The 27,595-nt window shown below is 37.3% G+C and overlaps 1 protein-coding gene across 1 annotated transcript; it reads right to left on the bottom strand.

Annotated features, from left to right (window-relative positions):
- Positions 1–11: 11 nt before the first annotated feature.
- On the bottom strand, positions 12–27,045 carry calcoco1.L (calcium binding and coiled-coil domain 1 L homeolog; the record flags this gene model as incomplete). Its single annotated transcript, NM_001093489.1, is given in 14 exon segments — positions 12–362; positions 10,982–11,196; positions 12,598–12,700; positions 13,115–13,210; positions 13,797–13,922; positions 15,566–15,820; positions 16,342–16,432; positions 17,205–17,353; positions 18,530–18,688; positions 19,995–20,185; positions 22,019–22,121; positions 23,240–23,408; positions 24,457–24,520; positions 27,023–27,045. Coding segments are annotated over 12 exon segments (1,644 nt in total). The 3' UTR covers positions 12–356.
- Between the last annotated feature and the right edge of the window lie 550 nt (positions 27,046–27,595).

The raw sequence follows: 27,595 nt of genomic DNA, 5'->3' as shown, positions 1-27,595 counted from the left end.
AGAAAAATGTCCCTGGTGAAAAATCAATTATATTAATGTGATATTATGTGAGTCAGGGAATCAACAAATTATATATAATGAATGACATAAAGATGCATACAGAGGACAGATAAAATATATACAGACTGTATGATATAATGCTAAACAATGGGACTAATAAAAGTAATGATTAAAGCTTACAAGAGACTACTCATTGCATTGCTGAAGTTTCTGAGGCTGGCGAGTGTCCATTGCCATATACAGTAATTGTGAGAAGGCAGTGAGGGTTCTTAAAGCACTGTTCAACCCAGGTTCCTGGCACCATGGAGCTCTATTTGCATAACAAGTCTTCTGTCCATTTGCTTCCATCCTCTCTTTTACCACTGCAGACAACACAAAAGGGGAGGAAGGCACATGTGCATGAATAACTAGTCATCTGGATGTCACATAATCAATACTTGTTTGTGTATATGAAAAAGAAGTTGCTAAGGCCACCAGCTGCTGATGTACAACCCTACCCCTGCCCGGTCTAGCCATTTACACAGAAAAGGTCAGTAGCAAACTCTGGGTAACCATCTTGTGAGGCATATTGCCGCATAGTAGAAAAGAAATCTATTAAAGGTGAGGATGAGGATTTTTCTGCAGACAAGGAGCATGAGGGAATAGGGTTAGTAGAAATGAAGCAGATGATTATAACAAGAGCAGGGGAATAGTGCTGTCTGGGTGCTGTGCTGCTTCCCTCTCTGCTTAGCACATTTATTCTTAAAAGCATCTGCTTGATTTCCCTTCCTGTCCTTATGCTGCTTGCCAATTCCATCCCCACCCTAAGGTGCCTTCTCTTTCCTATCCCACCTGCTCCTCTCATCCTCCTTTTCACCACTCCTCATAAGTCTTCCATTTGGATTTTAACCATTATATTTGCAAATTATACAGCTTACTCCTCCCACCCTAGACCCTTATCCTTCCTCTCTCTCTTTCTCCAAGTCTTTTACCCAGTCTCTGACTGCAGGAGAAAAGAATCTAATGATGCTGAAAATTGATTCTGAAGCGTCCTGACAATGCCGTACATCTTTCCCCCTCCTCGTCTGCCATCTTTATGGCCTCCGGCTGTAAAAGTCCCTTTTACTCCCACTGGAGAGAGGGGGATTTATATCACTGCACAGGCTGCAACTCTGCTCTGTTGTATCTTGTTCCATAGTCCATAGCAGGAGCTGCATATTAGAGGGAAGTGGCATTTCCATCGAATCACCTGAATGCTGCCTCACAAACTTCCTATAAGCACGGATACAGCAATGTCTAGTAAATCAGCAATACAGCCTCCATCATGCCCCCCTCTCTTCAGATAAACAAATTCCCCACATGTTTGATGTGATTTCATTCTACGCTGATGACTTTAGTTTTTGCTTGTGTAGAAACAGAGAAATACTTAATGCCAATCATTATTTTTATTCTCACATGAAAATGATACTTAAACATAAAGGAAATATGGTGAAATCTCCCCTCTGTAAAAATAAACTTTAGTCTGTGCTTTTTAGTTTTGCTACAAAATACTGTTAAATAGCTATAACAATGTACTTGCTGCAGATTTGTGGTGCCCATCAGCTTCTGAACCTGGAGTAGGCCAAAGAGATTGGGATGATTTTCCCGAAACCTCCCCAAAGGTCTCCCCACCCCTCACCTTGCAGTCCTTTCCACGAAATTTGCAGTAAAACTATGGGGTTCAGTTTGTCCCAAACACATTCTGTATGCAAAAATATCCCTAGCACACAGAATGAATGTCTCTCAGGGTAAATAAGTATGTGTGACCACAGATAAAAAAAATATACAAAATACTTATTTATATTACAGAATGAGAACAAAATCTGGTTTGTGCACAAAAACAAGATTTTATAGTACAGTTATGGGACCTGTTATCCAGAATGCTCAGGACCTGGGGTTTTCCAGATAATCTTCATGCCTTAGGTCTACTAGAAAATCATGTAAACATTAAATAAACCCAATAGACTCGTTTTGCTTCCAATAAGGATTAATTATATTTTAGTTGGGATCAAGTACAAGGTACTGTTTTTTTTAATACATACAAAAAGGAAATCATTTTTAAAAATTTGGATTATCTGGATAAAAATGAAGTCTATGGGAGACAGCCTTTCCGTAATTCAGAGCTTTCTGAATAACAGGTTTACGGATACCTGTACAGGATTCATTCTATCAACAAAATGAAAAGTCCATATCCATTCTGTGAAACAATATTCTCAGTCACATTACTGAACCAATAAGGACAAAGCTTATTGCCATATAACAAACCTTTCTGATATTTCTACAAGATGTAATATTAGACAAAGGGAACACGAGTAAACACATAAGTTATCTAACACCTATACTCCCTATGGGAAGGTAGAAGTAACGGTCTGGTTACTCAAACAACCAATTGACCAAATTGAATTGATAATTGGGATTCCGCTGATTGAACACTGACAGCCCTGTTGAAGCTAAGCCTCAATTTTATATATATATATATATATATATATATATATATATATATATATATATATATATATATATATATATATATATATATATACACACACACACACACAGAACTGTACTATGAGAGATAAGTAGTCACCGCAGATTGTGTCCACACAGACAGATTCAAGAACACTATGCAACCTTGCCCTTAAATTGGGCAATATTGGGCTGATTCGATCAATCACATCACAACAACGGGGATGCTGGCCATCGGATAAGAATCCTCACTCTGAAAGGATTTTAAAACATGCCTGATCAATATCTGGCTGATTTTTAACAGACATCAGTCAGGAAGGCCCCATACACAGAAAGATAAACAGCTGACTTGCTCTCCTCCCTGGCTATCTCCTATAAGGAAGGCAGGGAGGAGAAATTGAGCGCCGCACGATGGATTGCCGATCGCCTTTTCTGAAGAGGAGCACGAGCGGAGTTTTGGTAAGTTTTGTAGCATACAAACAAATTTTTAAGAAAACTTTTTTGCTGTTACCGGTCCTTTAAGTCTCCACTACCTTTATGGTCCACCTCCCCACCTTTCTGTTTCAGAAATTTGTAATTTTATTCTAAGAATGTAAAAACCCTACTCATGATACATGGGCTTTTACAAAAAAAAGAATGTTGTTTATCAGAAAAACTTTCCCACCAATTAAAATGCACTGACGCCTAAAATAAATGTATTAGTATATTATTTACAATACCTGTGTCATGTATTTTATTTTAGCTGAAAAGCTTATACGTTACGCTGTATTTGCAAAACTCAGAGGCAGATTTATTATATATTGGATTTTGTTCTACATTGTACAACTGGTAATTACAGTTCCTGCTCATAAACAAAATCCAATCAGCACTGATTTACTAATCATTTTCTACATTACTACCAATTCATACTAACGTAGAAAATATTTATTACTTGGAGGATTGAGTTAAAATGAACGCAACTCTCATACTTTTTTTGGACACTTACCAGATTAATAGAATGTTAGAGTTTGCCACTGCCACCAAACTTTAACACCCCATAGGAAAGAAATGACCTACTTTGCCTAGCAATCCTTTCATCGGAAAACATGTTTTTCTCAAAACACATCAGTTAATAGTGCTGCTCCAGCAGACTTCTGCACTGAAATCCATTTCTCAAAAGAGCAAACAGATTTTTTTATATTCAGTTTTGAAATCTGACATGGGGCTAGACATATTGTCAATTTCCCAGCTGCCCCTGGTCATGTGACTTGCGCCTGCACTTTAGGAGAGAAATGCTTTCTGGCAGGCTGCTGTTTTTCCTTTCAATGTAACTGAATGTGTCTCAGTGGGACATGGGTTTTTACTGTTGAGTGTTGTTCTTAGATCTACCAGGCAGCTGTTATCTTGTGTTAGGGAGCTGTTATCTGGTTACCTTCCCATTGTTCTTTTGTTTGGCTGCTGGGGGAGAAAAAGGAGGGGGTGATATCACTCCAACTTACAGTACAGCAGTAAAGAGTGATTGAAGTTTATCAGAGCACAAGTCACATGACTTGGGGCAGCTGGGAAATTGACAATATGTCTAGCCCCATGTCAGATTTCAAAATTGAATATAAAATAATCTGTTTGCTCTTTTGAGAAATGGATTTCAGCTCAGAATTCTGCTGGAGCAGCACTATTAACTGATTCATTTTGAAAAAAAATGTTTTTTCCCATGACAGTATCCATTTAAAAAGCCAAATAGGAATCTCCTTCGTTCCCCTTATTACTCGCCTAATTTGAATTACCCGAACATATCCCGTATGGCATAACTCACGTTTCACCTTTATTGCTACTTGAATAATGAGGACGTACGTATATATATATATATATATATATATATATATATATAATTTTTTTTTGTTAATGTTTATTGCTTTCTTTGCCTTGGTACAGTTTATCTCTCTTTCTCTCTTTTACTACATTTCGCTTCAGATGACTTTCTGTACACATTACCATGCAAATGTAACTTGCGTGTCACTATACTCTGTAAAAGAACATTATGCTGCATTTTCTGTATAATTGTATCTGATATCTTGCTATGTATCCTTTTTTTTGGAAAATAAAAAAAAAGAGAGAAGTTAAAAAAAAAAAAGCCAAATAGGTTATCATACATGTATACAATGGAACCTCAATTTTACATTTTCCCTCATTTTACATTGTTGGTTTGTGGTCCCACCTATATATTACGCATAATACATTTCCCTAATTTTACATTTTCTTGGATTTTACACCATTTTTTTCTGTTCTCCTGGAAAATGTAAAATGGGGGTTCTACTGTAATTTGTTAAAACACTGTCAGTATAATGGTACATATAACATATAATCTACCTTTCAACATTCCATTCATGGATATGGCAAAAAGTGTTGCCTAGCAAACGGAGTGGCAAAACAATAACAATACAAACCTCCATTCTTATCTGTTTTCTACCAGTTAGGAAATTATGTGCAAGTGGACGCAAGTAGCACTTGCAACAATACCGACTTACAAACTCATCAGCAACAACAATTCACAGGTACAAACTTTTAAGAATGAGCGGTGCACCATATATAAAGTACAGGCTGGTGCTGTTGTGCAAACAGTTTACATGGTTTTGTACTTAGAGCTGCGGTTGCTTTCAGTAAATGAGCCCCATGAATCCTTTCTCCAGAAAAGCAGTCTGATAGTATACCATAATTAAAAAATAAATCATAGCTTGGGGCACTGGCACTTTTCTGTGCTTTTTCTGTGTTTTTACAGTTTTACTTATGAAGGTGAATTGCTTAAGCTGCAAATCACAGTTTCTCCAAGAGACCTGCTTATCTTAAATTGTTACAAAAATATCCAAGTGCACCTGCCACATATTCTGGGCTCTCTGCCAAAAGCCTATTAAGTTAGAAACTTTATATATTTTTTCTGGCTGTTCAGTGCAGGAGATCAAAGAGAAAGATGAGACATTTCAGTCACAAACCCGCGACTGCGGGTTGAGCTGTCAAAATCGGGACTGTCCCGCTAACAAAAGGACAATTGGAAGGTATGGACTACAGTGCCCTGGCATACCTGATAAAGCATTGTGCTAAATGAATGAGTGCTATTGTTTGTTACACAGAATTCTTGTATGTTGACAGAATGTGACAGAATTCTTGTATGTTTTACAAAACAGTGCCTGCTTTCTCTTCTCTTCATATACCGCAGAGCCTACAACTCATCTACAACAGGTTTGGTTTGCTTTGTAGAATATAGACAATAGTTGCATTGGCTAAAAGAACATGGATCTGTTGTTTACCAAACAGTGGATTACCGTGCAGCCATTTCTCACTGTATTTTCCACAGGTCTGCAATGGAATCCTTTTTTTGTAATTAAGATGGCATTTCCTTGCGTGGATGTGGCCAAAGCAGGCCCATGCTGGGTCCTTTAATGATTAAAGGACAACTAAAACATGGTTCAGGAACACAAACTAGTGTTTGATTGCAAACACAAACCAAACCTAAGCAAAGCCAATTATGAGGCTCTAAATTTACATTGGCCAGTTTGTATCATTCCTGATGCACGTAGTCCTAAAATGAAGTGATAAAACATCAGAGCAACATAATGTGCAAACATACCTGAAAATTCTCAATGGAAAGTTGAGACATTTTAAGTCAATAATATGTCACATATCACATCCAATTTTATTCTTAATATGCCCAAATTCCAAACTTAATATGATAAACTATTCTTGGGTGTGCAATCTGAGGAAGCTCTGCTTAAATACGGACAGATGATTATATGAAAGGTGCTTTTTTACAGCTAGGGCATTATTATTGTTATATTCTCAGATTACTTAAAAGTAAAGAAGCAATGTAAACAAAGGCAGTTTAAAAAATTGTGTAACAGGGTTGTTCACCTTTGAATTAACTTTTATTATGATGTTGTGATATTCTGAGACAATCTGCATTTAGGTTTAATTTTTTGGTATTTGAGTTATTTAGCAGCTCTCCAGTTTGTCAGGGCTATTTTAAGTTCGTATTTTGGTTATTGTGGTTTTGGTATGTTTACTTGTAGGTTTAATGTATACACCCATTTATTGTACATCATCAGCTGAATGTGTTGGGGTTTTATAACTACATGCTAATGATAATAAATATAAATAAAATATATGTATACAGACATACAGGCCAACAGACCTTTTTTGTATGTAGCAATGTATTTTCTAATACCTATACCTAAACACCTATAATGCCTGCCTTTGTGGCCAACACAAACTCATGCATAGTTATATATATCTCCTCCTGATTCCAGCAGTGCTTGTTCTGGGTGTTAGGGGCAGTGGGATTTTAAACCATTAATTTCACATTGTAACCTAGGGGAGGAAAGTGCAAGGCAAAATTACGGATTTCTAGAGAAAAAAAAATCTAGTAAGATTACCTTAAATTGCAGGGTTTATTAGGTGTCAGTGAGGAAAGGGTGTATCACAGAGTTTGTTGACTAAGAGGGTCCCAGGAGACAGGAATTTATGTTCCCTTCAACTGGGTTGGTGGCATTGAGGCTATTAGAGGCCCACAGAAGCATGACATTAATAACTGGATCAGATATGTGGTGACCCTATTGCCATTTTCATGCACCATGAAAGGGTTCATGTATATTTTTATGAAGTGCTTTTATGTAGTGCTCTAGAAACAAAACCAAATACCTCCTGTTAAAGTAGAAAGAGCAGAAAGATGGTGATTAATCTATTGCTTTGTTGATTTCCAGGATACACAATAAGTTAAGAGTGAGTGATAGCCTTTGTTCCCGTAGTACTGAATGCAATACCGGTAATCAATAAATCCAATCTAACAAGTAAACAGTTTGTTCGAGCAGATGATGTGTATACGAGAACAGCTGCAGCATGAGGTATATTCAGCTATTCATCCCTGCCAATGAAGTGTCCGCTTGGTACTTTCGCCTTTTTTCTTCTGCACCTTGGAAAGAGCGCTGAGCATTACACCGAAATGTATTCTTGTGCCTGTGATCATAAATTGCTATAACCTGCTTAATAGACCTGCAAACCAACTAGGCATAGAGATAGATTTCTGTTGACCCTTGACTGCTGGTACTTCCAACATGTACCCCACACTATGCACAGCAAATTTATAGCCTTCATGCACATTGTATTACAACTATACAGCCAGGATCAGCCTCACTGTAAAGCACACAGGCTACTTGCAGTACAGAAGGGAATATCTGCCCACACAATTATATGCTTAAAATTAGAAAATATGTGATCATTATCTTAAAATAGAGTGACGTGGGAAGCCATCAGAGCCACATTTATATATAAAGTTTACTCCATCTATACAGAAAGTGGCATATTTATGAAAGAGTGATGTTAGAGGTCGCCACAGTCCTGAAGAGTGAAATTCCAGCCACTCTCTATTCATTTCTATGGGATTTTGAAAGGTGTATTTATCAAAGGATGAACTTTCACTTTCACCCATTGATAAATACTCTTTTAAAAATCCCATAGAAATGAATGGAGAGTGGCTGGAATTTCACTCTTGAGGACTGTGGCGACCTCTAACTTTACTCTTTGATAAATATACCCCAAAGACTCCAGCAGGAGACTACTAAATAGTATTTCTATTTAAAATGTGTTTTGGTAATTCTTTAGCAATGTCATTCATATTTTCTTTATTATTTATTATTAAGCACTATTGAGTTTTTTTCATATTACCACCTAGCGTTTCACACATTTACACTATTTAGTAAGCTGATGCTTAAGAGAGGTATATTCTTCCCCTTAAAGGGATACTGTCATGGGAAAAAAAAAAATTCAAAATGAATCAGTTAATAGTGCTGCTCCAGCAGAATTCTGCACTGAAATCCATTTCTCAAAAGAGCAAACAGATTTTTTTATATTCAATTTTGAAATCTGACATGGGGCTAGACATTTTGTCAATTTCCCAGCTGCCCCAAGTCATGTGACTTGTGCTCTGATAAACTTCAGTCACTCTTTACTGCTGTACTGCAAGTTGGAGTGATATCACCCCCTCCCTTTTTCCCCCCAGCAGCCAAACAACAGAACAATGGGAAGGTAACCAGATAGCAGCTCCCTAACACAAGATAACAGCTGCCTGGTAGATCTAAGAACAACACTCAATAGTAAAAACCCATGTCTCACTGAGACACATTCAGTTACATTGAGAAAAACCGCAGCCTGCCAGAAAGCATTTCTCTCCTAAAGTGCAGGCACAAGTCACATGACTGGGAGCAGCTGGGAAATTGACAAAATGTCTAGCCCCATGTCAGATTTCAAAATTGAATATAAAAAGATCTGTTTGCTATTTTGATAAATGGATTTCAGTGCAGAATTCTGCTGGAGTAGCACAATTAACTGATGCGTTTTGAAAAAAACATGTTTTCCGATGACAGGATCCCTTTAAATATTTAGGAGCATGTAGAATATCAATGCTATGTGCTTCATCTCAAGGGCTCAAGTGCAGACAAATATAGTGGATTTCATTGCTGAAACGCAAGATTTGCGTCTGCCTGCATCCTAGCCAAGGCAATGTATTCTGTTGCAGGCACATTGAGAGCAGAGCAGCAGTGGTGGAGAATTATTCTGCATAGGCCGAGATCTGACTGGCCCTAGCCATACTCTTTAGGGCAAAATGCTGCTCGACTGCTCAAAGAACTCTAACACATTCTGAGAAATTGAAACGTGTATTCGCTTTCATCAATGTGTTAATGCATCAAAAACTTTCTTGACAGGAAATAAAAACTATTAAAATATGCAGGCATCAAATGTGCAAACACAAATAAAAGGGGGAATCAGGTGGTATTTGCACTTATTTGTATTTATTTTTAATCTAATAATCTGTACAATAGAGATCTAGTATGACGTTTCTCTTATTATATAGCAGCCGTTTCCATCTCTTTCTCTCCCTTCTTGCTTATTCTTTCCTCAGTGCTTTGCAGAATTACCCTCCCACCTTCAGGCAGCTGTGACTTGCAGCTTTCTATTCTGTATAGCAGCTCACATAATAAATGCCATTAATGTTATTTTTCCTCTCAACGTTTTACAGCCTAAATGCATTATTTTGCACTTCAGGCACTAAATTTTATCTAGCATACTTCTGCAACATTCTGATTTACTAGTTGTTACAGCTCAGTATATCTCATGACATTAACTTTCCTTCATGTCTTTGTCTCATTTGCAAACAAATCCATTCCATCTCATTTGTTATACCCTTAAGGAAATATTAAATAATGGGCTTTGTACATAAATCTGAGATGCTCAAGCAAAAATATATATAAAGTACAAAATCCTAAATTATTTTTCAGTTATCAGGGTCGTGACAAAAGGGGCTGCAAACCCAGCACTTGTAGGAGGTATCCAGGATTGCAGAGGTTAATTTCATCAGATGTTTGCAGAACACATTATCTTCATAAGGGTTTGGATGCCCTTATTAAATTTTAGTAACACTACTGACTGTTATTTCATATTGTTGTTTTTCCATATTTCTTATTATATTATGTGCTCCTTCTCGCGCTGCTTGAAACTTAAACCATATCACTTATATAAATTAACATGGCTGATGTCAATTCACTTATCCTTCATAGAAGATGTATTCTTTTCTTTGAGATTTCTCCCACTTGATATATATACATATAGTTTTACTCAATAGTACAACAGCCAATTGGTGATGACATTCCTGTTATATATAGGCATCAAAGACCAAACAGCACTGAACTTAGATTTCTAAATATCAAGCACAGTTGATAAATTCAATACATGAATATTAGGGATGCACCGAATCCACTATTTTGGATTCGGGGTATCCATCTTTGAAGATTCGGCCGAATCCCGAACTGAATCTGAATCCTAATTTGCATATGCAAATTAGGGGCGGGAAAGGAAAAAGTAGAAAAAATTGGTTTACTTCCTTGTTTTGTAACAAAAAGTCATGTGAAATCCCTCACTCCCCACAATTTGCATATGCAAATTAGGATTCGGATTTGGTTCGGCCAGGCCAAATCCAAATCCTGCTGAAAAAGGCCGAATCTTGGCTAAATCCTGAACCGAATCCTGGATTCGGTGCATCCCTAATGAATATTAGAAGATAGTTTTCTCTGCCTGGGATTTGTTTTTGAAAACCTAGATTTTATTTGGCCCGAAATAAAAGACTTCTCTTAGATAATCCCATTGAAATCTCATATTTGAGGCCAAGATAGAAATTGGAATGTCTTCAAGTAATATACTGGCTACAAGGGTACAGTTTTATAGTCTGTCTTTTTTCTTTACCCTCATATGTGTTACCAGTATCTCACTGCATCTAGATAAATTACTTTTCATATTTGCTAATGGAAGTTCCAATAGACAGCAGTGTATGACTATTTGGTAGATTTTGACCCCAAACCGCACATGTCCAGTTACCCTAAGGGTTTTCAATCCATCAAGAAACGTTCATTTGTTGCCTCTTATAAGTCCACCTTATCTCCTGTTAGTATTTATGTACAGTCAAACAAGTATCACTCACCGAGTCAGAGTTGTCCTCAGGGAGAGGCTGCAGTTGACAAGCAATTGGTGCAGGTTGATTTATCACCACCTTATAAAGCTCACATGGAAATCCAGGCAGGTTTATGGTGAGGTCCTGTTCATCCAAGGAACATGCTTCAAGCTGCTGAGATACTCTCTCGTCTCCAGGGGATTCGTCATCTGAGTCAGAATGGTCCACTGGTAAAGTTGGAGGATCTGTTCACATGGTACAAAAATCTTCATACAGTTCTAAACAGTGTCTACTTCTCAAATAATTCAATGAGTTCAACACAACAATAATCGAAACCATAAACCCACTGCAGCTTAACTTGCCAAACTAACGAAATTCCTTAGTGGCAAAAACATTAGCTGCCCGTCACCACTATCCCTTCCTATTTACAGAATGTAGGCCACGTGCATTTCTACCATGTTTTGAACTCTCTCTATACATGTGATGTTCTTTATGTACTTGTTCAGCGGACACACCTTATCGTAAACAAAGAAATGACATTTATCTTTCTTTGTTTATACCGAATCTTTTATTATTTAACTTTTTGTATTTACATTACGTTGTTTATCCCTTATTCCCCTATTCACATAAAGTAGCAGTTTCTGTTATAGGAATATATAAGGTAATTTGTAGAACACAATGATAGACAAAAGCTGTACATATACAGCAGTTGCCAGGGTTGCATGCCACTGACACATAAGATAAGCAACAGCATCTTCTCTAAGGCCTCGTGCACATTTGTATTTTGTATGTGATTCAGATACAACTAATGATGTGTTGGCCCGACTAGCTAAATTAGCACTGCTAAGCATTGTTATGGGGCCACATCATTCCATAAACACTATGCTATCCGAGTGCCAGCGAAGAAAGCAGTTATGGCTTGCAGCATCTTAAAGGAACAGTTCAGTGTGAAATGAAAAACTGGGTAAATAGATAGGCTGTGCAAAATAAAAAATGTTTCTAATATAGTTAGTTAGCCAAAAATGTAATGTATAAAGGCTGGAGTGAACAGATGTCTAATAAAACAGCCAGAATCCAACTTCCTGCTTTTCAGCTCTATAACTCTGAGTTAGTCAGCGACTTGAAGGGGGGCCACATTTCTGTTCAGTGAGTTTGTAATTGATCCTCAGCATTCAGCTCAGATTCAAAAGCAACAGATATGACCCATGTGGCCCCCCCTTAAGTCTCTGATTGGCTACTGCCTGGTAACCAGGGTAACCAGTCAGTGTAAACCAAGAGAGCTGAAAAGCAGGAAGTAGTGCTCTGACTGACATAATATACATCAAATCACTCCAGTCTTTATACATTACATTTTTGGCTAACTAACTATATTAGAAACATTTTTTATTTTGAACAGCCTGTCTATTTACACAGTTTTTATTTTTACACTGAACAATTCCTTTAAGTCCATTGTAACCAGGTGCATAAACTATTAATTTTCATCATCATTATTCATCTTAGTAGAGTCTAACGGAAATACAATTTCCATTCAACCAGGTGGATCCAATTTTAGATTGATAGCTGTCTTTCCAATTCATATTTTTGAGACTGTAAAAAAATCTCATAAGGTAAATGTTAAATCATATGTAGGGAACTTAAGTACATACTTAAGTCTGTTATTTCTTCCATAAGCATTTTATCTTCCTTCCATAACTCATCAGCAAGCTTGTCTAGACGTTCTTCCAAACTACGCGCATACTGGAGTATTCCCTTAAATAAAAAAAAAATATTGGATTTGCAAAAAAAAACCAAATCATTAATTCTTTCTTTATTATCAATTCAGAAACATATATATTTATATAAAAGTTGGTGCAGAGTCCCATAGCTACTGTATAGCTACCTGCAATGTAACCCTTATATAGTTCTGTATAGGGGTTACACAAAATGTAAAATAAAGCCAAAAAATGAAATGTTTTAGACAAGTAATTGTTTAATACCTGGATGTGTATTATATGAGAATAAAAATGAATTTCCTAGTAATGGAACTTTAGACCACTGTTACAGAAGGTATACGCATATTTTCTTGTGCTGCCTTGCTCCATTACCTACATGTGGCACTTACTTCTGCATAACAGATGCTTGATGACAGGCAAGTAATGGAGAGATAGGCGGTAAATGTCTCACCTGCCTCTCCTCTCTCAGTTGCTGCTTCTCCATCTGTGCAACTTTTAGGGCAGATTTCAATTCACTCAGCTGTCGTCTGTTCTCTGATAACTGCACCTTTACAGTGGTAGACAAATAAGGAATTAGAATAGTTTCATTGCAGTAAACAAGAACATTTCCCAGACTATAATACTGTTTCTTAGTCACACCAAAGAAACAAGAAACAGACAACTTTATGTGACATAGCATACTTCTTTTGAGAGAATACACAATAAGGCTGGATTTCAGAAATTCCCAGTGCATTTAGGGTGAAGGGAAAATCATGATATGTTGATGCACATGGAAGAAGGCAGTCTATGTGAGGCACCTGAGGTGAAAAAAATTATAGATTTGCTTGCATACTTTTCAAAGGGAGAGTCAAATAAAGTCCTTTACTGGGATCCTTAAAATATATATGTAGCATAAAGAACAAGCATTGTCATACTTTGTATAAGTCAAGCTGCCCATTGCAATCTGGGAGTGTTTGGCTACTTTACCCAAGGTCACACAATGCCAACACTATAATGGGGTATAGTCCACCCTCCATATTTCTACAGTTTCAATTACTAATTAAACATTATTCTAGTTCAAATAATGAGCTTCCAGTAAAGTTTGGCTATCAGGTGGGCTGACAGCCTTTTATTTGGGGATTCTGGGGTAGTACCTGTCTGGCATCTGTTTCCTGGTTTAGCTTGCACTGCAGTGCTTGCCTCTGACTTCTCTCAGCCTGCAGACTGTTCTCCAGGCTTAGTTTTTCTGCTTTCAGATTCACAATCTGATCCCTCTTGGCCTGCAATGTACAACAGAGCATAAGGTAAATAACAGAACAATAAGGTAAATAAACCTTGTAACCTAACGGCAAAGGCACACGTGGAGATTCGGGAGATTTAGTCACCCGTCGACAAATCGCCCCTTCTTCGGGCGACTAATATCCCCAAACTGCCTTCCCGCCGGTTAGAATCTAAATCGCTGGCGGGATGGCGTTCATTTTCCAAAGTCTCTCGAAGTTTCCTCACGAGGAAACTTCAGGTGACTTTGGAAAACGAAGGGCTCCAAGTGCCATCCCACTGGCGATTTAGATTATTGCCGACGGGAAGGCAGTTCGGGGAGATTAGTCACCCGAAGAAGAGGCGATTTGTCGCCGGTGACTTATCTCCCCGAATCCCCACGTGTGTCTCTGCCCTTAATATTCACCATTTGTCCACCAATTGCAGTTTTTAATTTTGTGGTTTTATGGACACAGTCCAGCACTGCCAGCAGTTAAGGTAGGCAGTGGGTGTGTATAGATACTTTTGATTCAAAGTTACATTTTAATAGATCAGCGATGCTGCTGACCGAACTAGTTTGCGATGCTGCTGACCGAACTAGTTTGCTTTTAAGAAACTGAAGGATACATTTCTTTCCTGTATCCTACCATCAGTCTCTTTACCCTATCCTTTCTAGTCCTTAATGATTGCTGTTACACACAAACTTTCCTTCAGCGCTTGTTTTTTCAACAGCCATTATCTTAAATGGAGCAGAAACATCACAAGTTACAGTTAAAAACTTAGGTCAGACAAAACTTTTAAGAACCTCAAGCTCGGGCAGTGGCAAAATGCTAAAATTATGCCTTTTTTTATTCCTTTATATGCTATGTTTCATCTAATTATGCACATTCTTCTTGAGCAAAATGCCCTAGTTTTTTTAGTATCGACTGCTAGCCACATTGTTTTGTGAATCACTGCAAGAAAATGATTAAAGGAGAAGGAAAGGTTACAACGAAGTAAGCCTTATCAGAAAGGTCCATCTAAATATACCAGTAAACCCCCAAAGTAATGTTGCTCTGAGTCCCCTGTCAAAAGAAACACAGCATTTCTTTCCTTCTATTGTGTACTCATGGGCTTCTGTATCAGACTTCCTGTTTTCAGCTTAAACCTCATTGCCCTGGGCAAGAGCATGCTCAGTTTGCTCCTCTCCCACCACCCCTCCCTTCTCTACTGTAATCTGAGCCCAGAGCAGGGAGAAACTCAGGCAGGAAGTGATGTCACACCACTTTAATACTGCAGCTCCTATTCTAAACAAACAGAGAGTTTCTAGAGCTTTTTGCTCAGGTATGGTAAAACATTCTACAGAATAAATATAGCATTCTAGCTTGCACTATTGCAGCTAATCTACTGGCAATAAAATGCCTCCGTAGCTTTCCTTCTCCTTTAATTCAGATGTTATAAGTATTGTGCCTATTTTCTTATATTTTTGCCCGCATTTCCATTTGTGGCATAACATATACAAAAACATCTGTACTTTTTATACAGTGTAATAACTTTATTACGGACACTATCCATTGTAATAATGCAATTCAACTTCATCAGCAGTTTCTCTGGATTCAAACACTTATAGGTTAAACTATACAGACTAAAGCTATTGAAGGCCATCAAACATTCTGCATGTCTATACCTCCATGCTGTGATTTAAGGCAGTCTTCTCCTGCCACCACTGTCCCATTCCTTCCTTATACTTCACACTCAAATCAGACACCTTAATGGCAAGGTCAGCTGTTTCAAGGCGGCTTTTGTGAAGATCAGATATAGTACGGTCTCGAATGGAAGATATTGCTGCCAGCTCCTCCCCCATCAGCAGAGCTTTCTGTTGGCTTGCAGAAAGCATATCCTGAGTGCTACGTAGCTTTTCTCGCAGTGAATCCACTTGTAGCTATACCACCAAAATAAAAAAAGAAAATAGACAATAGATAGGCTTTCAAAACAATCTTAATAGTGTTTGTACTTTGTGGTGAAATTTGGGAGTTTTAAAATTGTTTCAGAGTTCCTTCTACAGACCTTAGACTAGAGGATGAACTGTATTTAGAGAACAATATATTTAATATATAGGGTGATTGTTGAAATTGCAAACTGGAGAGCTGCTAAATAAAAAGCTAAATAACTCAAAAACCACAAAAATTAAAACCATGGGTTTACAGGATGGGTAATAATGAAAAGGAAGGGTGCAGCAACAAGGTGTTCTGTTGGCACCCAGATAACTCAGGTTTTAAGAAATAGTGTCATCACCAAACACCCAGTGCTTCAAGCAATGGCCATGTCTATATTTTGCCTGTCCTAAATCACTTGTATGACTTAGCACATAGTATTTATTTTTCAATGTCAGATTGGCTAGAATAGCTGGATGAGCTCCCTGCTGTATAAACCTACTGCATACATGCATACATAATTGCCAACCTGGTAGCGTTTAATTTCCACTGTTGTCTCTGCAAGGTGCTGCTTTAACACCACTTTTTTGTTTTCCAAAGATAACTTTATTGCAACTGTACTGTTAGGAGACAAAAAAAAATGAATGGTGAAAGAAGTTTAGTTTTAAAGCTTTAAGTTTTATACTTATGTTTCAGTTCTTTCTTGCTGATCTTACTTAGATGACACAAAAATGTTCTTACTTTTCAGTCATACAAGTAAAAAACCAGAGAAGGTAAATTTTAAGGAACACTGTAAGGCGGGTCAAGTGTTCATGTTTGTCAGCTGCTTCAAATATATAAACCAAATTCATAATTTTATGAGGAAGGGGTTACAAATGCTGCAGCAGGACAGAAATAATGCTGCCATTTGGGAAGCTGAAAGGGCGCATATACCCACCCACAGAACTATGCAAAATTGCTCAGTGTGCTCTTCTATGTACTTTTGCAATTTACATACATTTTTTCATATTAGACGTTGTTCACTGCTAATATCATGAGTATGTAACAGAGGTAATCTCTGCTTTATAGCATAAACATGTACAGTAGAAATTTGCTGCTTAAATATTGTTCTTTCAGTATCCAGTCTGGAAGTGAAGGCAATATGTAGTCATAATGCTGACAGGATTCCGATAGATATCTGTCCAATTTTAAGGGAAGATATTGTTTGGATAAGCAGTCAGCAGGTAAAGCTTGGCAGTGTGGTGTGTTAAACTGCAGGGACTAATAGCCAAAACTAAACATCAGGCTAAAACATATTTTAATCTGAGACAAGATTTTCTATAAATCTTTAGCACTGTTTAGATTAAGGCAACAAAATGGATCACACAATGAACATAAAACAAATAATTGTACCCTTCAAGCTCCCTGTCCTTCTCCTGCATCTTCTTATTCATAATTTTAATTTCACCCTGAAGTTGCAAAATCCGTTCACGTAACTCTGCCTCCTGACAGCTGAGAAGGCTCTGTTCCTCTATTGCAAGTTGCTCTCTCATAACAAGATCCTGTACAGATCGGACAACACCAAAACATTATATATAAAAAAAAAAAAAAAAATTATTATCCCATAAACATTGATAAAATGTACATGTGGAAGATGTGTATCAGTTGGTGCATACACTTACATGCATAACAAAAACAACAGAGAATGTCGTATCTGTAGAAATAAGTCAAATTAACTGGACTTGTGTTTTATCAGTCATCCAAATGGCTAGAGAATGTTGTGTTTAATTCTCTCAGATGCAGATAATGTGCTATGATACATACAGTTTTATTTGAAAGAAAAAAGATTAACTCTTAAAATAAAATAAATACTCAGACTCTACAGCCACCCAAGGAGTGTTAATCAATTGTAAAGGAAAAAGGAAAGAAAAAGAACCTTGTTTTGTGACTGTATCAATTCACCAGACTTCCTATATTTTAAACACTTCCCTTAATATTTGTCATAATGATAATAGTTACTCAGTTTCTATTCGTTGTATAGTTTGAAAGGGATAACCTTAGCTGCTTAAATTACCTGACTTGATACTTTGTTTCAAGTCTATAAAATAAACTGATAACACCAGGCTATATAAATAATAAAAATTACAATGTTGCTTATTGTTAAGATTAAGTAAATTTAGCTTCACCCTGAGATTAATCCATAGCACATTTTGCTCCATTGCATCCTGCATATTACTACGTATCACCTATTAAATGAAGGCTCACCTTTCAATGAACTTTAAGTATATTATACATTTACCTAAATTTAACAGCTTTCCAGTTGGTCCATCTTTGCTTGGTATTTGACTTGCCTCCCTATTCTGCTTCTATCCGATCTGTAATTTAAATTATAATCTGGAAGAGTTGATGAGTTAATTACTGGGCCACAAAAAAAAAAAAGGCTAATGGCTCGTGTAGTGTTCTCCATTGGCATTTACACAATTTTGTCAAAACTTTTGAGTGACCACACAGGCTGCTAAATTGTCCTTTTTTGGCCAAAAATCCCCCCATACGCAAAGACAGGCAGATGCCATTCCTGTTAGTGTTTACTACCACAGGGCGGTTCGAAGTGCACTGGTGTTTTCTGGTGTATTTTTACCATTTCATTGCCTGGTAACTAGGGTTGGTGACATTAAAAAAACAGATAATAGTTTGATATTGGAAATATGCAGGACACAATTTCCAATGCCATTTCATACCTGACACTGCTCTTTCAAAGAGAAACATGACTTTTCTGAAGTCTCCAATGTAGCTTCAAGATGATTAATTCTTTTCTCTTTTAAGATCACTTCCTCCTCTAAAGCAAGCCTCGCCCTCATAAGATCATTTCTCTCTTGTTGGGCCATCTCCAGCTGATTCTGTGACAAGGGAAAAAACAATAATAAATCATCTCTTTCCTGCTTAATCATATTAATACACCCTTCCATTACCAAACAAATGAAACAATCACTTATCAGTTTCTTATAATTAAAATTTTGTAAGTTCAATTTGTAAACAGGTATGGGACCTATAATCCAGAATGCTCGGGACATGGGATTTTTTGGATAACGGGTCTTTCTGTAATTTGGATCTTCATACCTTAAGTCTACTACAAAACTATTTAAACATTAAATAAACCCAATAGGCTGGTTCCGCTTCCAATAAGGAGTATTTATATTTTAGTTTGGATCAAGTACAAGATACTGTTTTATTATTATAGAGAAAAAGGAAATCATTTTTAAAAATTTGGATTATTTGGATAAAATGAAGTCAATGGTAGACGGCCTTTCCGTAATTCGGATGCTTTCTGGATAATGGGTTTCCGAATGACAGATCCAACACCTGTAGCACAAAAATAGCTTTTTTTCAATTTAAGATCCTAAATTGCTATAATGCCATAACTATCAATTCTAACAGTAAGGGGAAATTCACCTTGAAATTAGCTTCTTAGTATGATGTAGACAAAAGTATTCAACAACGCTTAATTTTTCAATTCTTATTCATTTAGAAATAGTTTTTGATATTCAACTGTAGCTTGGAATTTGAACTGCAGCAGTTTCAAAGCCAGAATGCAAGAAAAATAGGAACGGCAAATACAACAGTACATTATAAAACCTTACAGTCGATATGGCTCAGTGACCACCAACAACCAGATACTGCTTGCTGGTTGGAAAAAGACAGAAAACAAATGCTAATAATTAAAAAAATTGATACAATAATAATACAAAACAAATAATAAAAAACAACTGAAAAGTTTAGAGATCCTAAAAGTTAATACGGTAGCAACTTAAAAAAGTTATTATTTGTTGAGGTGTGACACTGGGGGGGGGCAAGTTGGGGTTTTGGCTGTGGGGGGTTTAGTTCAGTATAGCAGTGCTACAGAAGTCTCTAAAGGTGAGTTAAAATATCTGGAGCTTGATTTAAGATCCTATGGGAAGTCAACACAAGAGGTACAGTTGGGAAGATGAATGACCCTGGCAACAAAGTCAGTATATACTAAAGTGCAAAATCTCTGTAGTGGGAAATCAATTCGTAGAAAGCCACTATATACATCTATTCATAACTGCCATTCTGTCAGTGAGAATAATCTTATATCCAAACGAATAGTTTAATAAGCATGATTCTTTAAATTGCTCTCTTTGAACAATCAGGTTAGGCAGCACAGTACCAGCAATCTTGCATTACCTGAAGGAAAGTGGCCTTTGGGACAACTAAGAGCATATCCATACAGGAATCTTCATCTTCCAATGTAACCAGTTCTTCCATAGGCCGTGGTTCTCCGAACACAAAAGCGTCACTGCATCCTCTCACACTGCCATACTGATCCACATAACGAAAGTGGTATTGCTGTTCTCCAGGACGTGGCAGATAATAGGCTGTTGAAATGGAAAAATAAATTTACACAGCAACTCTTGCTGTTTTGGTGGGGACTGGGATAGGGCACAGAATCCCCATTGGGTTCTGAAGAAACACAGTCTGAATGTGGATGTAAAATTGTAAATATATTGTGCAGTTATGATATGTATCTGTGTGCATTGTATCTACTGACATGGAGACTGTTGTTTTAATGACACAAGACCAACAAGGTAAATCTTTATATTAAAGTAATGCTTTAATGCAATAATGCGGTTATTGCTAGAACAGAAGGGCACATTTTCTGAAGCTATGGGCTTAAATGTACATGATGTGGCTTATGGATCAGTTTACATAAGTCTGAGATGCAAATCATGCAACCCCTGGCCTACTCTGACCATGAAGTTGCAAAAGGTTTATAAAGAGTAATGGCACACGTGTCATCTTTGTGGGCTTTAAAGAAGACATATGTAAAAAGCAAGAATGTGCTGGTGCATTAAACTCTTTAATATATAGAAGAAATGTGCTTTATGGTTGCTTTACTGTAAATTTCTGCAAATTCCCCACTAGTCCTGCCCATCTGTTCCACTTCCTGCTGCCTCCTTTCCCAGGCCGTGCAGGGGAGCCGCCGGCACTCAGCACACTGTACTGTAGGATAGCTAGGCTATCCCCTCCTACTGAGGGGACTGTTAGGACACGCCCACCTGCATTTAAAACAGGGACCAGAGAACAGGGAGCTCCAATAAAGGGGCTAATTTTGAAGACAATATTAATTTACAGCGAAAAGTAAAAACGGCACCATATAGTATACATTATTGCCTACAAAATTAGTTTTTTTTAATTTATTCTATATGTCTCCTTTAAACTATGCATTTTAAAAGTATCCCAAATACACTGTGCCAAAGTTTCTGATACTGTGTTGTTTTGTCCGGGCATGTAAAGATGCAGCATTTACTGCTTTTTTATGAGCTGTAACTAAGTTAACCACTTGAATTATTTTTGTTTTGCAATTTGTACTGATTCATTAAGTCCCTTACAGACTTGCACTGCATTCAAATTAAGAAATGCTACTTTTTTAAGGAAATTATTTGGTAAATTGATATAACAAAATTCTCTGATACACGTGCCACTTCATTCTAACACTGTGGGTCACAAATGTAATAAAAAGTCTCTCTCCAGAGAACGCCTTAGGAATCCCCATTTTTAATCTTACTAAACCTTGCCCTAAATATTTACACATAGGGGGGAATTCACAAAAGTGTCTGGAACGAAAAAATGTCTTTAAAATGTCGTAAAAAGTGTCGTAGCAACAGCCGACAAATTCACAGAGCATTTCTCCGCCAATTTTCCGACATGTGCGACACTTTTGAATTAGTGTCGTTAAAAGTGGGCGTGGTTTTTTCGGCGCCACTTTTCCCGCCATTTTTATGAATTACTCGTAAACTCATTTTTTTTACCGACAATTTTTCAGACACTTTAGGCTCTCCAAAATGAAAATGTCAGACAAATTGTCGTTTAAAAAGTCTTGGTAAATGTCGTTTGTACGATGAAAAGATATACGACATTTTAGAAAATTGTCAGACTTACGAGACATTCAGAGATGGTAACATCTGCCTTTGTGAATTTGCCGTTCATACGACATTTTACAAATTTGTCGACCGCCACTTCTGGGTTACTTTTTTTACCGACACTTTTGTGAATTCCCCCCATAGTGGTGATGATGCTAAACTGCCATTGGTACTGGTAGTACCAGGGTTTGCTTCTACCTTTAATATTTGCCTCTGGGTGCAGATATATGAATAACCTCTCATAAATGTAAGATTTTAAACTTAATAATTCAGTTGTAAGGTCCCAACCTTGGAATTGGACACTGCAATGAGATACAGATCTTTCTCCGGAACTTTCAGGGGGCACAGCCCAGACAAATGTTTCATAATCCCGTATAGATGAAGTGTCCACCTGTTTCATAAACAAAGTAGGAGACAAGTTTGAAAGGCATATTTATGACAGAGCAAAATACAATACCAATAAGAGAAAACACACTGAAATGCAGACTTTCCATCATAATGAGGAGAGTTTCAGCAATATTATTCATAGCCGTTAATACTGCTGTTTACCCTATTAACATTTACTTCGCTGACTGGGTCAAGACGCCCTACCACAAATGCCACTTCCCACTGCTGCTACAGGTGGTTTGTAGGCCGTAACTGATTATTTCTATAATAAAAACTGCCTGAATCAGTGGTGACATGCTGTCTGTACTGAGAAATAGCACAGTAGTTTTTGTTTCTACACCAACAAAGAAATGTACTTAACTCACATTATAATACTCTGGCTACAGGTTGTTTTACCCTTGGATACGAAGTTACAATAGATGCTCCCACTATAGCAGATTGCACTTAACAAGTACTGGTGAGGGGCAATGTAACCTGGACTTTATATGGACTGCTGGTTGAATATGTTATTTGTTTGCAAAGTTACGATCTAAAGATATGCAAGGGATATTTCTGGAAATTAGCCACTTCTAATCAGTTTGCAGCACTGGGAATTCTGTATGGACTCTATGCTTGGGAAAAAAAAACTTAAAATCCTCCTTACACTGACCGGAAAAGCAATAAACTGCATTATGAGTGTACTGACAGCAAATGCATCCTCTATTGACATTCAAATCGATGTTTTGTCCCCCCACCCGCACAGCTATAAAACACCCAGGCGACAATATGTTTGAAATCGCCCCATAAACCATTAGAAGATCAGTACCGTATCCTTGTTTTCTATTGGAAAACAACCTGAAAACAATGAGACCTCAAAGGCCTAAAAGACTATTCATATTCTCTTATAAAGGCCTTTTACAGAAGGCATAAGATATAGTTACAAATTATTAAACACTTGTTTTTTTCATACAGTGCTGTGGAATTTGTTGGTGCTTTATGTTAATGTCAATAATAACATATTATTAATAATTATAACATGTGAAATCAGATTGGATCATTTTGTGCAAAGTATGTATTCTTCCAAATCAGCATTCATTATACAAGCTCACAAACATAAATAAATACACCAGATTGCTTCCTTACTTTAAAGATTCCTATCCAATCTCTGGTTGACCTCTTCATGCCAAAAGGGGTGGTATAATGACACTCCACTTTAGTGTTTGGGATATAGGTAGGAGCAATATTCAGAAAGTTGACCCCCATTGGAGGCTGAAGTTGGGATATACTTTCCATGATTTTCACTTTCTCACATCTATAGAAAAAAAATTACACATTATTATTAATTTGACATTTAATAAACACTCTTCAACCACCTATACATGCACAAACATTACTAGGTACAGGTTTAGGGCTTACTATATGTAAATATGTTATGCACTTCTGAATTTTAGCTTGACCTGGTCATGGAGCTCCTCGGCAACTTTTAATTTTCTTGTTTTACAGGGGTATATAATTTTCCTAAATGTGTAGTATATGGAATATGGAACATCCCACTCTCGGGAGGTCATAGGTGCATTCCTGTTCAACCATAATCTCTCCCACCATTGGTATAAAACTTGCACTTGCCGCAGCCATTATGACGGTATGTGTGTTATCAGCATTCCATGTTTTCAAGTCTGTATTACACTGATTAAAGTGCAGCTGTCAATCTTGAAGGCATTCTGAGACCTGAATAGAACACACCAGCACTGTAGGGACACCCAGTGATTTCTATTGGTTTGTAAATGGAGTAACTGGCACCCATGAATGTTGCCCAATTGGAAAAAATCCTTATAGACTTAAACAAATAGTAGAGTCCCATGCCAAGAACAGGCTTTAACCTGTCTAAATCTCAGTTCAAATGATTCCTAATTTCAAAGAAAGTGCAAGTATTTTTTAACCCATTAATCCTCTTATTTAGATGTGTTATGCTTTCACTGATTTTGTTAATGTCCACATAAAAACAAAAGCACATGTAGGCAGTTGAAGTTTGCCATGGGCCTGGTGCCTTTTATACAAATATATAAATAACGAATAAAGTAAGGATAACACTCTCAGGCTTCCATCGGTTTTAAATTGTCCTTCTCCAGCTGTTGGATAATGTTGCAGTTCCCATTACTGATTTAACATCTGAATTCACAATATTGCCCAGTCTATGTAATATACATATTACATATATAATATACAATATATAAAATGCTAAAAAAAAGTAGCCTAAATATATTCCTAGTTAAGCTTCAAGGGAAAGCTTTTGCAATATAAAATCATATGTTCATGACACCTGGACCAAATTCAATTTTCGCTGAGAACTAAGAACTTACCAAATTCAGTCACTGTATTGTATAACTGCCGCAGCCTTTGACAGTCGTTTAGCAAACATATTCCCTAAGGATCAGCAAAAAAATGTTTGGCTTAATTAAGTTAAAATTATGCAACTGCTTTTCTCAGTTTTTATTAAATATCATTGCAATATATTCAAACACTTTGGGCAGATTTACTAAGCTCGAGTGAATAATTCGAATGGAAAAATATTCGAATTTCGAAGTATTTTTTCTGGTACTTCGACCATCGAATTGGTCAAATTCAATCGAATCAAATGATTTGAACGTTTCGAAGTAAAAATTGTTCGACTATTCGACAATCAAAGTAATGTCTTTTTAAAAAATACTTCGACTTCATACTCCGCCACTTTAAACCTACTGAGGTGTAATGTTAGCCTATGGGGACCTTCCCCAAAGTTTTTTTTTGTTCGAATAAAAATCCTTCGATCGATCACTTAAAATCGCTCGATACGAAGGATTTTATTGAACGATTTTTATTTGATCGTTCAATCGAACGTTTTGCGCTAAAATCCTTCTTTTTCGATATTCAAATTCAAAGGATTTTACTTCGAGGGTTTTTTAACCCTCGAAATTCGACCCTTGATAAATCTGCCCCTAAATCTTCTGCGATGCAATAAGGTGCATTTATCAAACTCATCACAATGGGAATTTTAAATGCTTATTATTATTCTTTCACAAACATATAGACAAATACAAGAGGTCCTCTGCACTCAACCCATTATCAAAAAGACAGAGACATTTTGTGCATACTGCTACTGAAAAATGCCTTACCCCTTAAACAAAACAGGGATTGTTTGTCCATATAAGGCAATATATTTAAGATGGCCAACTACGTCAAAGTTATACAGGTCATGGAACCAGAGCCAAGCTGGTTGGGCGCCCTAGTAAACCCGGCTGGCCCCCTCCCTCGTCCGCTCCATCGCTTGCTGACATTACACGTATACACACTCCTTCCCACGGAAGTGAAAAAGGGGAGCCCACATGATGTTTAGTGTGCAGAAGAGGGCCCAGACTAAGGGTTAAGTGCATGGAAGAGGTATGTGCCCTGCACCCCCTTCAGGCACGTGCCTATTCTGTCTACCCCTAGTTTCAGCCCTGCATGGAACACTAAGGTGACTTCTAATCTCCTTATATTTTTCAACAGCTGATCATTATTCACTGTTGATAAGGATACAAATTACAAGATATTCTTGACTGTTGTGTAGATATGTAATACACAACAAGCTCCTGTGAGTCTCCTGTAAATGTTATACAGTGAAACCTCAATTTTACATCCCGATTTTAAGTTTTCCCTCACTTTAGGTTGTTTTTTTGTGGTCCCACCTATATATTATGCATAATACAGTTCCCTGATTTTACATTTTTCCTGATTTTACATGATTTTATTCTAGTCCCTTGAAAAACTTAAAATAGAGGTTCTACTGTACTTATAAATGGTACTTATTGATGTCATCTGTCACATGACTTAAACGTGTGTATTACAATAAATACAGTACTCCCATTGTACAATATGAGGATACTAGAAGTCGCCTCCGAGTTGTGTCCTGTATAAATACTGCCTTTTATATCATGGAATTGCTATATGACTTGTATTTTCAAATAGGAGTCACTTATAAATATATATAGTGAATAAAGTACCCCCTCTTGTAAAATATAAGAATATTATAAGTTACCGAGGAGTTTCGGTCATGGAACTCCAAGGTAACTTCTAATATCCTCATATTTTGCAACTGGGGGTACTTTATTATAATACACACATTTCAGTGAGTCATGTGACAGAAATGGCATCAGAACTCACTGTTTATAACTGATGACATCAGAACTCAACGTTTATAAGGATATAATACACAAAAGCCATGAATATCCTGTAAATTATATCCTTATAAACGGTGAGTTCTGATGTCATCAGTTATAAACGGTGAGTTCTGATGTCATTTCTGTCACATGACTCATTGAAATTTGTGTATTATAATAAATAAAGTACCCCCAGTTGTAAAATATGAGGATATTAGAAGTTACCTCGGAGTTCCATGACCTGAAACTCCTCGGTAACTTATAATATCCTTATATTTTACAAGAGGGGGTACTTTATTCACTATATCATTATCATTTACAAGATATTCATGGCTTTTGTGTATTATAGTACATATATTCAACTCTCGGTAGCAATGGTTTCATTGAATATAAATATGGCCCTATTGTAACCAGAGAAACCTAGGACATAAACTTGTGTGCAGAAGTTGTATCCGTCATGATCGCAACTCAATCGCCAATATCGATGAAACTGGCAGTGGTGTGACGCATAGTATATGATTGTCGCCCAGTCACTGGTCTGACAAATGTACGCGCGCCGTGTGTGTTTGTTTTCAGTCGCCTCAGAGCAGAACGTGTCCTGAAAGCGCAGAAGGCCCTTCACAGACAGAGCTTTGCTGCGTATTTGCAATCTATAGTGAAAGCACTAAATGATTCCCACCTACAAATTCCCCACGGTGGAAAGAACCAAACTGTCAAGCTACGAAGTTGCAAACAAGCACAAAAACATTACCTTATCCTCGCACTCACGCATCAGCTGTTCCTAAACAACTACGGGCTTGCGAGGTGCACGCTGGGAAATGTAGTGCGAACGTTGGCTGCCGAGAGAGAGAAGGCATTCGAGGAAACTACGAAATCCACAGAGCACCGCGTCTCTTCTTTAGCCAGAGGCCCATAAGGACCTTTTCGGGGGCGTGGCTCCTTTTTTAATGTAAAATAAGGGGGCGCGCCACGGGAAGTGGGAGACTGGGCTTCTGCTGAGGTGTTGCTGGTGGGGAGTTAAAACATGTTTATGATGGAACAGAGTAGGTCAGTTGTCCTTGACATCATCATGGAGAAAACGATATTGTCTTAACTGCTGTTACATACTAATGTTTAACTTATACAGCTGTCCTCCAATACTACTGGCTAAAGAGTTGCCGCAGGCTGACCATGCCCTGTAATAATTGTTTTTCCTTTTAGACTGGGGGTAAATGTGACAGAACTCAGACAAAGGAGGGGTAATGACACAATGGGTTCTTGTCATTGTGGGGGTAGCATAGTGTGCCATATTCACTGGGTATATGGCCATTACAAATTTATACAG

This window comes from Xenopus laevis, chromosome 2L (assembly GCF_017654675.1).
Source record: "Xenopus laevis strain J_2021 chromosome 2L, Xenopus_laevis_v10.1, whole genome shotgun sequence".
Classification (NCBI taxonomy): Eukaryota; Metazoa; Chordata; class Amphibia; order Anura; family Pipidae; genus Xenopus; species Xenopus laevis.
Note: the sequence above shows the minus strand (reverse complement) of the source record. Positions and strands in the feature narration are given on the sequence as shown.